Source organism: Myiozetetes cayanensis, unplaced genomic scaffold (genome assembly GCF_022539395.1).
Source record: "Myiozetetes cayanensis isolate MyiCay16 unplaced genomic scaffold, myiCay2020 scf1, whole genome shotgun sequence".
Lineage (NCBI taxonomy): Eukaryota > Metazoa > Chordata > Aves > Passeriformes > Tyrannidae > Myiozetetes > Myiozetetes cayanensis.
Window position 1 is genome coordinate 6701594 of NW_026086604.1, and position 14917 is coordinate 6716510.

Below are 14917 nucleotides of genomic sequence, written 5' to 3' on the forward strand. Positions count from 1 at the left end.
TACTCCAGGCATGGTTAAAACTCCAGGAAAAACAAAGGAACATTCACATCCTACCCATCTGAAACAGCTTTTCTGCTCATGTCAGTCTGTATTCCTCACTGAGATTCCTGTTACTTTCTGGAATGGTACACGTGTGTAGAAGCTCTTTACAGAACTTTGAAGAGTGACTGGAAGGAAAAAGAAAAACAAAATTGGAAAAATCAGTTTAACTTTGTCATATACATATACTGGTCAAGCAATCACATGCTAAGGGTCAAGTTTATATTTCTTTGTTGGGCTCCAGTAGATCAAAAGATAATTTGACATTATCACAGCAAAATTTTGATGGTTAAGCCTGAAGATGAATGAAAATCCAACAAGTGAAGGCTCTAAAAGCTGAGCAAAATACATTGTCCAAGAAAGGCTTCCAGCCCAGGACTTTTGTTTCTGAGACCTGCAGTGATGCTACTCCTTTCACAAGGTCAAAAACTGGGATACAGCTCCAGATTGGAAAACTCCAGTGTGCTCATACATTAGTCAACCCATGCTGCCCTTTAGACTACCTGAAAAGACATGATTGAGTAGCTTAGTTCAGTGGACCTTTACATTTTTCACAGCAAAATTACAGGTTCCTGTGCAGTGGGAACAGCATTGTTTGTCCAGCTTCCTTACATGAGCCTTATGAGAAAAAACACTAAACCTCCCAAGTATTCACAGAGCAAAGGTTAAAATCCACATGTCTATAACTCTGCATTTGCAAAAAAAAAAAAAATTAAAAAAAAATTACACTCAGTCCTTTCAATTTTTGCATTACTTAGCTACCGTGGAAATTTTAATTCTAGAAAATGGGATTAGTGACACTCCAATGACATTCCCATTTCATCCTTTATAAAAAGATCTGAGAGCTGGTATACAAGTTATTTGAGCTACCTTTGGCCTCTCTGAACTGGGAATAGCTGAGGTGGAAAATGAAACTGGTGATTAATATCTTTCCATTCTGAACAGAAAATGAACATCCATGCCCAGGACACTCTGACCTGTCCCTGCACCATCACATCCCAGGATTCATTCGTATATTTAGACTTTTTGTCTCAGAATCAAGAGCCAAACACCAGCTTACATTACCAGGGTTAGAACAGACATTATAAGTCCAAATACCAAAACTTGCCTATTTTACGATACAGGGTCTGCGGTTGCCGGGGCAGCACAGTTGGACAGTTCCCTGGTGTTTGATCAATGCTGCTGTCACAAATCTGTGCCTCTGGATAGAGGGTACACACAAAGTATTTGTCTGTGGTGTTTTGAAGATCTGCCATCCGACAAAACTCATCTTCCTGAGCGCAGCCTGAGAAGCAAAGTCAGAAAGAGTTACACACACAAGGGTTCCTTCCCCTCTCTGTTCATGTTCATGTTTTCGGTGCACTTAAAGCTAAATATCAGCAAGCAACTAAGAGTGAGAATTTCAATATTATCCTGTTAGTTGTGCAAATTAATTAATTTAATTAATTAAAAGCCCAAGAGGAAGAGGGATATATTCCAATTCTAGTGACATTGAGCAGCAGGTGTACTTGGAGAACACAGAAAAGGAGCTACAGCACAGCTAACAGGGAAGAGAAATTTCCCAGCTGTGGCAAGCATTACTCCAGTGTATTGGTACCACTCTAACATTTAATTCATAAAAATCTCTTTCTTTTCAGTAAATTTGACATACAAATCACATAATCATAAAATAACTCTGCATCAGTCATGGGTCTCTTACTTTAATGAGTAAAAAGGACAATAAAGTCCACAATGTCTTAGGATGTTTTTACAAAAAATATTTCTTAAGCACTCATGCATCACACAAAATTACACATAACTTTTCTGGAATAAACTGTTTAAACCATTTGCCTGTAGCAGTTTTCTGTGAAATTTACCCCAGGGTAATAATGCAACTTCAAAAAAGAACCAAAGCTGCCCAACTCATCTCTTAATTACCATGGCAATGGCTCCTGTAAACATGCATCATTTTAAACAGGCATATCTCTACTGACCTCTTACAGTGATGCTTGTGCACTGTTTAGCCCTCTTAGTTCTGACTTCCTGGTAGAGCTAGAAACTCCTCTCCATTTATTGCATCAAAATAGACTTTAGCTTTAACCCCTTAAAATATCTGTATTTTATCTTCTTCTTTTACCACTATGTCATCTATCTATTTGGAAAGGTACTTTTAAAGAACACCAGAGCATTGTCTAAGCTGTATCTTCAACTTCTCTTGCCCATAACTGGGGTACCCTGATGATGAATGACAGGTACCCCTTCTGCCATGGCAGGCAAAAACTGTAAGGAAGAAACAGGTAGCCCCATTAGCAATTTCCACAAAAATTTTAGGAATTTTCCCCCCAAAAAATCTTGAAGTCCAAAGTTTCTGCTGGTCTTTATTATAATGCCTTTTAAAAGATTTTAGTTAATTATTATTTCCTACAGAATAACAGCCCCAAAGAAGTCTTACGTGTGAGACACCAAAGCACAGCTTCCTCAGCTGAGTATTTTTGACTGAAGATCCAGTACTGCTGATAAGGGAGAGAATAGTTCTGGTCACTTTGTATCTGGCTGTTGTCCATTAGGTAGAAAAGATCCTTTGTGGAATCTGAGATACAAACAAACAGTCCCACAAAACAAAGCTTAAATATGATCTGGAATAAATTAAATTTATTTATGCATAAAATTCTGCCTTTCACAGTAAAACAGCTGCAATCATTTTGTCCAGTTAGCATACACCAAAGACTGCTTTTCATAACACAACTGTCCTCCCACGTTTAGAGATGCTCCTGCAGGCAATGCCCCCTCTCTGAGCTGCACTGCACAACACAGCATTGTCAGATTATTTCCACCTCCCAAAAACCTGATGAAAATCCCATCTCCTAGAAATTAGAGCGTTCTCTCTACTCTGTCATGCAACACAACATCCTAGCATTGAAGTATGATGCCTCAGAGGATGTTTGCAATTCCTTAATCAAACTAATTTTATTAATCCAAAGTACAGAAGTTTTCTTATATTCCCTTGAGAAGCTTTTACACCTCTTCTCTCTATGTTGAAAGTTTTCTTGACAAGTTTAATACTTACTTCTGTCATTTAACCTCATTTCTCCTAGTTTATGCTCCCACAGACTGCATTAAATAACTCCTTTCTGTCACCTGCTTGTGACCTTTAGACCTGTATGCAATGCTTTATATCTCCTGAGCTCTCTCTGAAACAATCAATCACAGGTCTTTCAGGCTGTTTCCAAATTTGGCCTTTTAAATAAGGTTGCAATATTGAAAGACATGGACGCTCTTCGCTGATCTCTCACAAATTTCTTTTTCAACACTTTCTTATTTATCAAATGCCTTCAGCAGCTCTCACCCCCGGGACCAACATTGTGAGAAATTCTGTTATTTAATCTTACATGCAGTGAAACAATCAGACAATAATGAAAACAAGGAAAAGTAAGGACATGCTGATGATTACTACTGAAGTGCTGAAGCACCTACTGACATGCTGGGAGTGCACGATAGCTTTGAATTTTCTATCAGAAACTAGAAAAGATATTTTACCATGTGTTTTATGAAAGATCATCAAGTAATAAAAGCTTTGTAGACATTTTTCTATAACTTATAAGTTTTGTACCTATAACTTCTTAAAAAAGGTGGCTTATAATTCCTGTTACTTCTCAAGCCTTAACTTCAACCTCCAGTTTCTCTGGAAACAGCTGGTGTCACAACTAAGACTTAGGGATGCAGGTAGAAACTGCATTCCTTGCATAACTTCATATTTTAATGATACCATCAGCCCCAGCAAGGTAAATGGAGGACCCTGAGGGCTGCACTCATGCCTTGGCAGGTAAATGCAAGAGAAATTTCACCCACTGTATTACATGGGTTTTTTTCCCTCATTTTTGAGTCTAGACTTTAAAATACCCCTAATTCTATAGGAGCACCACTTGGTAAATGGGCATTTTCAGTTTACCTCCCCTTCAAATTCCAAAAGAAAATCAGCAATTCACTTCCTTTTAGGATTTTGCATGTATTAAATCATGTGCTCAGACATTCATCAAGACTCCTCACCAAAGATTACATTTCATTAAAGGTGAGCCAAGGTGCTCTCAACAGGCTCCATTGCTCACTTAGGATTATGGTGCTGAAGGCCCAAATGAATTCTAGCAACTTACTACAAATTCTTTAGGACCTATGCATGATTATAGTATAACAGAGCAAACCCTGGAATAACAAAGAGCTAAGAGAAGTTCCCAGTCCCTCACTGTCATCATGCATGGAGGAAACACTTGTGATTGTGATCCTGATTTTCTCTAAGCATCATATTTGTAGTCATACTGTCACTAGCAGTAAAGATACCCAGGTACCCTAGCTAAGGATTTAATTTCTGGGTCTAGGTGAAATTTTTTCTTAAACCAAATAATACTTCTTGAGTCCCTTCAATTCAATAAGTCTGAAAGAACAAGCTTTCATAGAACTTTTTAACACCTGCATTTCCAGCCTAGCCTAGGAAGGTAAAAACCATAAAGCCAGGAGGTTTACATTTTGAACATCTTCCTCAAAACCTGTATTGGACTTCCTACCTAAAAGAAATCCTCTTTACTTCACAATACCTAGGGCGTTATGAATATATATAGCAATATATAATATTTTCTGGTTAAACTCTGCATCCCTCCTCTGCTGTCTTCTCTGCCCACCCTTGACATAGTACCTGACAATGCCAAATCATTCTCTGTCTCCAAAGCAGCAGAAGCACCACACTCAGAGGTTTTAGTCTGGGTGGCCATATCAGAATCTGGAATGAAACAGGAATTAAAGAGCATTGTAATTCCCTTTATCTGTCTTTCACAAAACCATCCTTAGATCCCAAAATTTCACAAATATTTTAAAGTGCACCTCTTTAGGAAGTTCCACCAGCTGTTGAATCAAAAACAAATAAACCATGTCTGTACAGCTCTGGGCAAAACCTAAACCAAAATGCATGGTTTGCAGGATAAAAGCAAATGTCATATACACAATCATTATGCATTCAGCATCAGTGGTCTGAAGACTGTGTGCATTTATAAAGCAGCATCAAAAATCATTTGTGCAGGTCCTGCTATGTACATGGTGACATTCAGAAAGCAAACTTGCAAAAATAACACATACAGGGTTATCATGCTAAAAAACATAACCTATGTAGTAAAGCATAAAGTGCCAAATTATTATGGCACCTGGACACTGATGGTACAAAAGCAAGTGTGTTAATGCTACAATTTTCACAGGTATTAAAAGTTATAAATTATGTTCTTCAACACCAGAATTTATCCAAATTTCATTAAAATGGAAGTAGCAGAATTAGCCCAGATAAACCCATCCTACCAGAAAAGACTTCTGAGCAGTCTCAATTTGGACAGCATAAAATGAAGCAACAATGGCACTTCCATTATAGAACACACATCTGCCACTGCCAACAGTTCAACGTAAGTTTTTATAACAACTTCTGTGAGGTAACTCACCTCTCCACAGGTAAACTTGCTGAAAGGTTGTAAAATTTCTTTCTGCCTCTTTCACCAACTCAGAAGCTAATAAAGAAAAAATTTTGTTAGAGTAGCTGCTCAAATTACACAGATAGTATTTTAATGCTCAGAAATTGCATAGAAAACGCATTGCTACACTATGCATCACCTTATTTATGATACAAAACCCTAAGGAAGAAGGTCCCAGCTGTCAAGGGGCTAGTCTGGGCTCAGAGTGCCAAGGCTTTACTCAATATTCCATCACTGTTTTTACTGTGCAGCTCTGGGCACCTCCCTTTTTATCTTTGTTCTGGACTTTACCTTTCTTCCAGATTATTGGCTTGAATCTGCCTGAATTAAATGCTGGAATTGTTATAGGGTGACATACTAAACACATTCTTGACTTGCATTAATGTACACACTGTAAGGCGTGGGAGGTCCATCTATTTAACAATGCATCCAGTTAGAAAGCTCTGATTCTCTTGTGATTGTATTGATATGAACTTAATTTGAGGAAAAAAGCACTGAAGCACAAGAGTAGGCTGGTGAATAAGGCAGAGTCTATACAACAATTAAAGAAAACTAATGTAAATTGAGAGAATTCAATGACATACTTCCACTGAACACTTGTCCTCCCAGAGTGAAGGAAAACATCTTCTCCTTTTCGTCATAGCTCACACCATTACATATTCCACCTATGACAGAGGTTGGTGTTGGATTCCAGACACTTCCATCGCAGATCAGCACATCTGGGGAGCTCAGCAAACTGCACAGAATGGTACCTAGGGTCAGGCAAAGAGAGAGCTGCAGCACTCCAGTTATGGCAAGCAAGCTGTGCTACTTAAGGAGAGAGGTGTTTCAGAATGATTTATCTTATCCAGATGCAGATGTCTAAAGCATGTCTAAAGAATTATCCTTTAAAAGATATTTCAAAGTCCAAGAGCAGGTTGCTGCCTCACCTCTCTACCTCTAGTGCTCCAGACGAAGTCTGGGGTACTACTCAAATTCTGACAACACCAAAAAACTGTCAGTGATGTAGAGACAGCTGCTGACAGCGCCATGACACAGAGGTAGGTGTGCTGTGCTCAAAAGTGAGTTCTACTCAGCACTGGTTCCCTGCTGCAGGAGGTTTTGCTGTGCAGTTGGACAGTACCTCTCCCCAGGGCAGTGTGGCTCAGGATGAAGCCGTCGCAGCAGGAGTCCCCAGTGCAGAGCTGCCGGCACAGGAGCTGAGCGTCCGTCAGCGACGCCACGGCTGCCGGGAGCACCACGGAGTGGTACACGCCTGACAGCACGTTCTGAAAACCCGTCCTCTCAAAGGCCTTGAGTCCAGACGAGTTAAACTCCTGTCCTGGGTAGAAACAATGGGAAAAAAATGACGTTCAGGAGATGCTCAAGGGATGCTTCAAATGGTTTGGTGCCTTTCTACCTGGGTAGCTGGTCAGAACGTACTGCCAGCAAAGGGCTCCTAAACTGATGTATGCAGTAAGGTTTTAATATTCCACTTTCAAGCACTGCATTAGTAACTCCCAGATACAAACTTACATCATTAAAAAAAGTAAAATGTGTAATTTGGCCAGCATAACTGCATCTGCAGTTCAGGCTTCTGCCAGCTAGGAGGGTCACTAATAATGCCTTATATCATCATCATCATATAATGCCCTATATACTCAAATAACAAACTACTTAATAAGGAGAAATCATAATACAACAGAGCAGAGTAGAATAGGATAATACATTGGATAAAATTAAAGGTTTTCTTGGGACTTCTTGTTAGTAAAAGCTGTCAAAATGGCTTACAAAAGCTGTATTCCTAATTTCTAGGAAGCATGACATGGCTGTGGTTTCTGGGTTATCACTAAATGTTGAGCTCTCAAAAGTATTGTGCCTTCTTAAAAAAAGATGCTCCCCGCATTTAATCATGATCCTTTATAATAGCAACTACCATCTTGGGCACAGAGTCTAATATTAGGTGAGTGATTCTCATCTGGTACCTCTCTTCAAATAGACCATCAGTGCATCTCCTTCTGGATTCCTGATACGAAGCAGGCAGCTGAGGCCACCAACGCCAGTGGCAGAAGGGTTCCCCAAAACACCTTGTACCTGAGACAGAAAACAGGTCATGCATAATAAACAAAACTTAACTGATTTCCTCTCCTAAAATACATTTTCTTTATTCAGAAACTCAGAGGGAGGAACTAGCACACATAGGGATTATTATCACCACAGCTTCATGTGGACATTTTTTATTCTATCCAACATGGACATTTTTTATTCTATTAAACATAATTCTTCAAAGCCACATTGCTGTGTCTATAAGTAGTGAATAGGAAAATATTACAGTGATAAAGAGCACACAGTTCAAACCCTGGGCTAGAGAAAGGAACTGAAAAATACTTCTAGTTTGAACTATCCAGATTAATCCTCTTTTTAAATCAACCTGATTTCCTAACTGCAGGAGCCCAGCATATTTTAGGAACAACAGTGCTATATGATGTTTCAACTAAACACTAAGACATCCAGACGTCACTTTTGCAAACATCTGGGTGTAGCTGCTTTACCAACTTGCAAGAATTTATTACTGCAATAGGGAACAGCAATGTCCAAGGGGTCAGGTAACAGCCTGCCTTTCTTCTGTGATCTTGTCCCCTTATATTGAACATACAGCATTTTGATAAACACATATTTTTCAATATAACAATTCTTACCAATCCAGAGGTGGTGCAGTTGAAGTTGACTTCAGCAGCACTGTATAATTCACAGAGAACTTCAGTGCCAGCAGGAGTTACAGTTGCAAAGCCACATGCATCTTCCCTCTCGCAGCCTGAGAAACAAGGAAGAAGCCTTAGGTTTCCTAGGAATTCTCATGCAAAACTTTTCCTACAAATTCCACTGCTTACTGTCACTTACCTAGTTGTTCATATGTCTGTCAGAGTGCAAGCACGTGAATTTCATTAGCCAGATGAACTTAAGTATTCAACTATTTTAGTAGAGGGTTAAGGATTTTAAATTAACTTAAATTCACCCAAAAAGTTGTTCATCACCTGATAATATAAACAGTTGAGACAGGCCTAATCACCCACCCAAATATTTAATGTCTGCTGGATAATTTTGCCTGAGGTAGGACTCTCATGAACCACTTTGCCAGCACATGACATCTGCCTGATGCAGTAACCCATGGGAAAGAGGTTGTGACAAATATCGGGGTGGTAGGAAGGAGGGAAACACCAAATTATTCAGTCACACTGGCTGCCTCTGCAGAATCGCCCTGGCCAGTGTAAGGGAGCAACAGCCATCCCTCTCCAGATTTAGGAGCAGCTGAAGTTCCTTCTGCCCTTACACACTCACTGTTAACTTGCTCCCACAGCTTTGCTCCTAGCACAGGTGAATTTTTTTTCCAAATGTCTTTAGTATTAAATAAACCAAAATAAAACATAAAGCCACTGATTTGTCAGACTTCTCTGATATCCGTCCTACAAGCAGGCCACCTGTGTTATTACTGCCAGGGTGTTTTTTTTTGGACATATCCCCTCTGCCTCCCTCCTCAGCCTGAGCATGAGGAGACACAAGGTGAGACTGACTCAAAGCACCCTGAAAGAAGTGAGGTGATTCCCCTTGGTTTTAGAGGATTTTGAACCAACTTAAACCAGCAAATATGATGTATCCAAATGCAATGTAGTGCACAGACTGCAAGACTTGGCAGAGGACTATCTTTGCACTCCTTATAACACCCTTCCTAAGCAAGGGAGATTATTATTCTTCTATGTGCCAACCAAGTAATTTGGGAAGAGGTAAAAGCTTGGTTTTCATATATCCTGAACACATAATCCTTCTTTTGTCTGCACATCTGCAAAGTCTGATGAATGTTTCTGGTTTAAATCTCAGCTCTCATCCATATTGCAAACTACAGATTACTTCTTTCTGAAAGGAACACCAATCTCTTCTCTGAACCAAGGTCACCAAAAGTTGTAAATATGTTGTAGTGAATTGGTGCCAAACTGCAGAACATATAGTTCATGGAGGAACTTAATTATAAGCTCATCATATAAAAATATTATTATTTTCCATGATGGTTAGTGTTCTCTCTACAAATTTTATCAGAGTTTTCTCACCTGAAATGCACTGAAAATATGCACTTTGCATGTCTCCTCCAAATGACTGAGACTGAAGAATTTGAGCTTCTTCTGATCCATAAATGAGGTGGGAGGCAAGAACTCTCTCAAATTTTCTGAGCACTAAAAGAAAAACCAAAAAAACCAACCACCTACTATTATCAGTTCCCATGCTCCAAACAGACAGAATTTACAAAGAAATAAAACTTGAAGAATTCTGTAGGGAAAGAGGCTTGCTCATTAAATGATGTACCATAACCCACAGACAACTCAGGAGACAGCTGGAGTGGGGATAGAATTTCTGCTTTGAAAAAAAAGAAGCATCACAAGATTTTTTGAAAAACATTTAGCCAGGAGTGGGCTGGGAGTTTACATTGAAGTGAGGCTTTCTCTTCCAGCAGCACACCTGCCATCTCTCATTCCTTGTTCAAGGCACTGAACCAACTATTGAGTCATGTGAGGAACTAACTTTCTGCAAAACAGCCACTGACACAGGAGCCAGCTCTGACATCACTTGGTTAGAAAGGAAATCTAAGAGCCTTGTTTCCAAGGGCACAATAGCCTGATCTCCACTGACTTCAGGATCAGGGATATATCCAAGGTAGTGTTTCCTACATGCTGTTTTATTGCTCCTTCATTTTCAGCTTTTAAAACCTGACTATCACTCTACTGACCAAGCACTTTGATCTGCTCCCTCTGCACCCAAGTGTAAGGATGTCTGGCAAGCAGCACTGTCTGCAAACCAGGAAAGGCTCATGGGGTCTAGAGACTCAAACCCCAAAGGTCATTAAATGGAGCGAGGGATCCATTTAAGCTCCAGAGGGTTTGGCCCTGGCTGTGCCCTGAAGAGGATCACAGACTGGTGAAGGGACACACAGTGCCACCACCACCCTGCTCAGGTTGCTACTGCCTGTACTACCAAGGGGGTGGGCACAGGGGGTCCACACATTGATATATCAGTCTATTTCAGTGAGCACAGCACATTACCCCTTCCCATGGCTGAGGGTTGGAACTAGACAATCTTTAAGGTCCCTTCCAACCCAAACCAGTCTATGATTAAGGGAAGAACATGGTGACATAGCATCATCTCTGTGCTGACCAAACTTCTCTAAATGCCCCGGGGAAGACAAACCTCTGGCTCATTGCAGCCAAAACCTGGCCTAGACCTAAAAGAGGTAAGAAGCAGGTAAGAAGCATCAGTCCCACAGGTCTGATCCTAGCCTGTGGGAGATGTCTGCATGTGGAACTGCTGGAGACTCAGCCCTTCTCCTCACTTCACTTGTGGAGGCAGAGGTCCAGCTGGAGGATCACAAGCCTCTGTCCCTGGAATGTCTGGATAAACCACAAAATAAAAGCTGGAAGATCACAGGCCTCTGTCCCTGAAATGTCTGGATAAGCCACAAAATAAAAGTCAAATGGATAAGTTCTTAAAACAATCACTTGTACTCTTACAGCAAGACAGTCAGGAGTAAATCAGAAGCAAATGTCCATTGCTGTCAGGGCTGAGTCAGCAGGTGCTTTTGATAAAACCATCATTTCTGCTCAGAAAAAAAATCAAGAGGGTCTGTCAAAACAAGAAAATCCTTGCACTCCAGCCCAGATGGGGACAGGGAAGAATCATGGTGAAAACAGAGGTGGAAGCTTTTTCCCTCCTAGAAATATGGGGCATAGAAATATAAGCATTAGCTAAATTCTGCACTAAACTAAATCCCTTCTGCATCTGCAACTAGAAGTGATGCCTGGTTAAAAACTGTTCTCATTTCTACTGCAAAATGCAATTTACAAAATTACATTTTCAAATGTTTTTCTTTTCTTCTGATTTTTCTCCCTAATTCTGACTTCATTTCACCCTTGCATTTTCAAGAGAAATGTTTTTTCTCTACTTTTCTCCCATAAAATATTTTCTCTACTTTTCTCCCACATTATTGAATACAATATTATTGAATACAATATTATTGAATACGATATGTGTTAAATACAATAATATGAGAGAAAAGTAGAGAAAATATTGAAAGTGTAATGAAACATGAAACTGAAAACACTGCGAAATAATTCTTGAATTTTATTTTTTTTACTATGAAGAAAGGTAAAAAAAATGCATTCATAAAGCCATTTCACATACTTAGTGCAGAGCAGAAATTCTCTCTCCCACATATTACTAGAGTAAAGCTGTAGGTCCTACTCATGTTGATATAATCACAGAATCATAGAATACCCTGAGCTGGCAGGGACTCTGGGAGAGATCATCAAGTCCAACTCTTAGCCCCCGCACAGGACACCCCCAAGAATCACACCATGTGCCTGAGAGCATTGTCCAAATGTTTCTTGAACTCTGGCAGGCCTCACAGAATGGTTTGGGTTGGAAGAAACCCTAAAGGTCTCCCAGTCCCAACCCCCATCTAATAAATGTTAAGTAATAAATGTTAAGTGTAAACATTAAGTGGCCTAAAATACAACAAGAGAGAGAATGATAAGAACAAGCAACAGTTGTTACAGCTTATTACTGTGCTTTCATAGAAGGCAATTCTTCTTCTGCCTGAAGACTCAAAAGCCAAAGACAAGCTGTGTTTTATTGACCCTGCCCAAACACCAACCTCCTGTCAAAGCAAGGTCAGCCTTCAGCCCCTGCTGTCTTGCTGTGTGCAGAATTCAGTTAAGGGAAATAGCAAGGGCAGGGGGAAAAGTAAAAATAGAGACAAACAGTTTCACTTCATATAATGCTTTCTGAAAATGCAGCATGATCTTTAAACAAAAAAAAAAAAAAGAAATTAAATTAGCCTGATCTATTAGATGCCATCCCTGCCCATGGAAGGGGGTTGGAACTAGATGATCTTTAAGGTTCCTACCAACTCAAAATCTTTTATGATACATTGTTGCTGGGTTTTTCCAACCCAAATTTTTAACAGTCACAAATACTTGTAGTGACATCGTCTAGCACAATCCACAAAAACAAGCACAGGTATCTAGAACAGCTCCATCCTGGATAGACTCAGAAATGCCCACGCAGGAAGGCTCAAGGGGAGTAACATGAGAACTGAACTCCTGAATCCTTTGCCCAGAGAAACATCCCAACTGCCCCATGATCAAGAGCAACAGAGGCTCACACCTCATGTTTATAGCTATGATCAGTCTCTCAGTATGCTCAGAGGGAAAAAAAAGCTATTTTAGCTGAAAATAGTTTTGCAGCCTCTTCACAACTAAGGGATTTCATTTCACACTCCTTCCACTGATCAGACTTGTCATAAGACATTGTCTAATTCAAAGCCCACCATGACATCAGATTCCAAACAGAATATTCCACTAATTTCAACACCAGTCATATGATGAGTATATAAAAACTTCTGGAAAAAAGCAAAAGCTTTGAGGCTGAGAGGTGTAATCAGACCTTACTGTAGGCAGTCTGGGGACTGTTTGATGGATGACTTTGTTTTTTCAAACTTTTCATCCTTGAGAACCAGCATTTCACAGCTGTATTCAAGCAGAAGTAACCTTGTCCAGCTTGCAAGGATATGCTCAGCAAGGTAGATATTTTACAGCAGGAGCCCAGAGAGTGATGCTATGTCACAGCTGTGAGATCATTGCTGAAAATAGTCTATTTCCCATGAATACAGTCATGAGGGATAATTTTACATGGAAATTAATAATTCTGCTTCTTTCCCATTAGCCTTCTCATTATTCTTTTGGGTTTCCAAGCAGAGAGCAGGAGGTCAGCACACATCAAAAGCTGTTAGCCATCTGAGAGTGCAGGAAAACTGCTTCTCACTCTTCCCTTACCAGAAATAACTTCCCAAATGTGGCTTAAGGTAGAGGCCACAACTATGGGAAACTGAATCCCCATAAGCTGTGGAGTGACTAGTCTCTTCAAAAGGAGGTTTTACTTATGTGGAGTCAAACTATATCCAAAACATTCTTCTGGCACTTACCCATGCACTGGTCATCTGTAAGGAGATTCTCGGTTCCAGTCCAGTCCAGTGCTGCTCCAAAGTTATTGACACAGAAGTATTTCTTAGTGTCAGGGTCTTTCTGGGAAGGTCTGTACTGACCATCTTCATCACACTGCAGCCCCTGCTCATTGCTCTGACAGTATGTGATACCTGTTACAAGAAAGCAAGAAAAAAAAGGTGCTTTGATAATGCTGTCACTGGGTTTCACAGGATGGTAGAGGTTGGACAGGACTTTGGAGGTTGTACAGTCCAACCTCCCTGCTCAGGCAGAGCCACCACGAGCTGGTTGCCCAGGACCACATCCAGATGGCTTTTACCCTTCTTCCAAGGTCAGAGACTCCACAACCTCCCTGGGCAACCTGTGCTAGTGTTCAGTCACCCTCACAGTAAAAACACGTTTTCTGATGTTCAGAGGGAACCTCCTGTGCTTCAGTTGTGCCCATTTATTTTGGTCCTCTCAATGCAGTAGGACAACGTTCCATTGCTGTAGGACAAAAGTCCCCTTACTACAGCAGAGACTTCACTGAAAATTAGCTAAGATTTGCATGGTGTTTTATGCTCTAAAACATGGTAGTCTCGCTGCTTTGTTGTTACTTCAATTCATGTTTCAAACATTTTTCGGATTCTCTGCCATGGACCAAATCTCTGTCGATGTATCTCCAGTACTGTAAAGCAAAGGGGTAAAGCAAAGAAGGAACTGTATTTTCATGCAGGTTTTTTCAGTGCCTGCTGCAGAGGGTCTGCAGAATGCCCTGAACAACAGCACAAGAGCCATCACACCACTTAATTCAGAAAAACTTTTCAGACTTTGTAAGGAGACAGCAGGGAAAGAAAGAAAGCATGAAGCTAATCTGTACAACCTGGACTTTTGGAGAGGGCTGGCACTGAGATACAGCACACAGGTAAGGTGGAAACAAGGGGGGGACCAGGTTTAATAAGGAAAACTCCAAGTGCAGTAAAAAAATCCTAAAGACCAAACTTTTAGGGACACAAGCCCAGCACCTACACAGGGAATACACATGGAAATGAATATGTACAACTTTAGGTAAAAACTAATTGATGTTAGGATGCATTAAAATAAAACTGGATCTTTTTATCCAACCTAAGAGAACAAACAGGTTGAAAGAGGAAAAAGTAGACAATGACACTCCCAAGAAACCCATTCCTGCTGCTTTCATTTGTATCCATAAGTTAATTCTGCAGACAAAACTGAATTTGGACTTAATAACTGATTTTCTGCATGGAACTGCATGAAAAAATAAGTCATTTAAGCTGAATTCACCAACTTCTGTGAACATCTGAATAATTGTTTTTTGAGAAGTGTTTGTATTTGAAGGGGAAAGAGCTGCACAGAATAAGAGTGCTTTAG

At 40.2% G+C, this 14917-nt stretch overlaps 1 protein-coding gene across 1 annotated transcript in view; it reads right to left on the bottom strand.

The window, feature by feature from the left end:
• The window catches only part of TG (thyroglobulin), a 145237-nt gene that overhangs the window by 93612 nt on the left and 36708 nt on the right, over nucleotides 1-14917 (bottom strand). The window contains 12 exon segments of the mRNA XM_050321686.1: nucleotides 55-86; nucleotides 88-167; nucleotides 1148-1324; nucleotides 2471-2608; nucleotides 4706-4789; nucleotides 5493-5558; nucleotides 6107-6274; nucleotides 6646-6843; nucleotides 7487-7595; nucleotides 8201-8316; nucleotides 9605-9727; nucleotides 13528-13698. Coding sequence (XP_050177643.1) covers nucleotides 55-86; nucleotides 88-167; nucleotides 1148-1324; nucleotides 2471-2608; nucleotides 4706-4789; nucleotides 5493-5558; nucleotides 6107-6274; nucleotides 6646-6843; nucleotides 7487-7595; nucleotides 8201-8316; nucleotides 9605-9727; nucleotides 13528-13698 — 1462 coding nt within the window.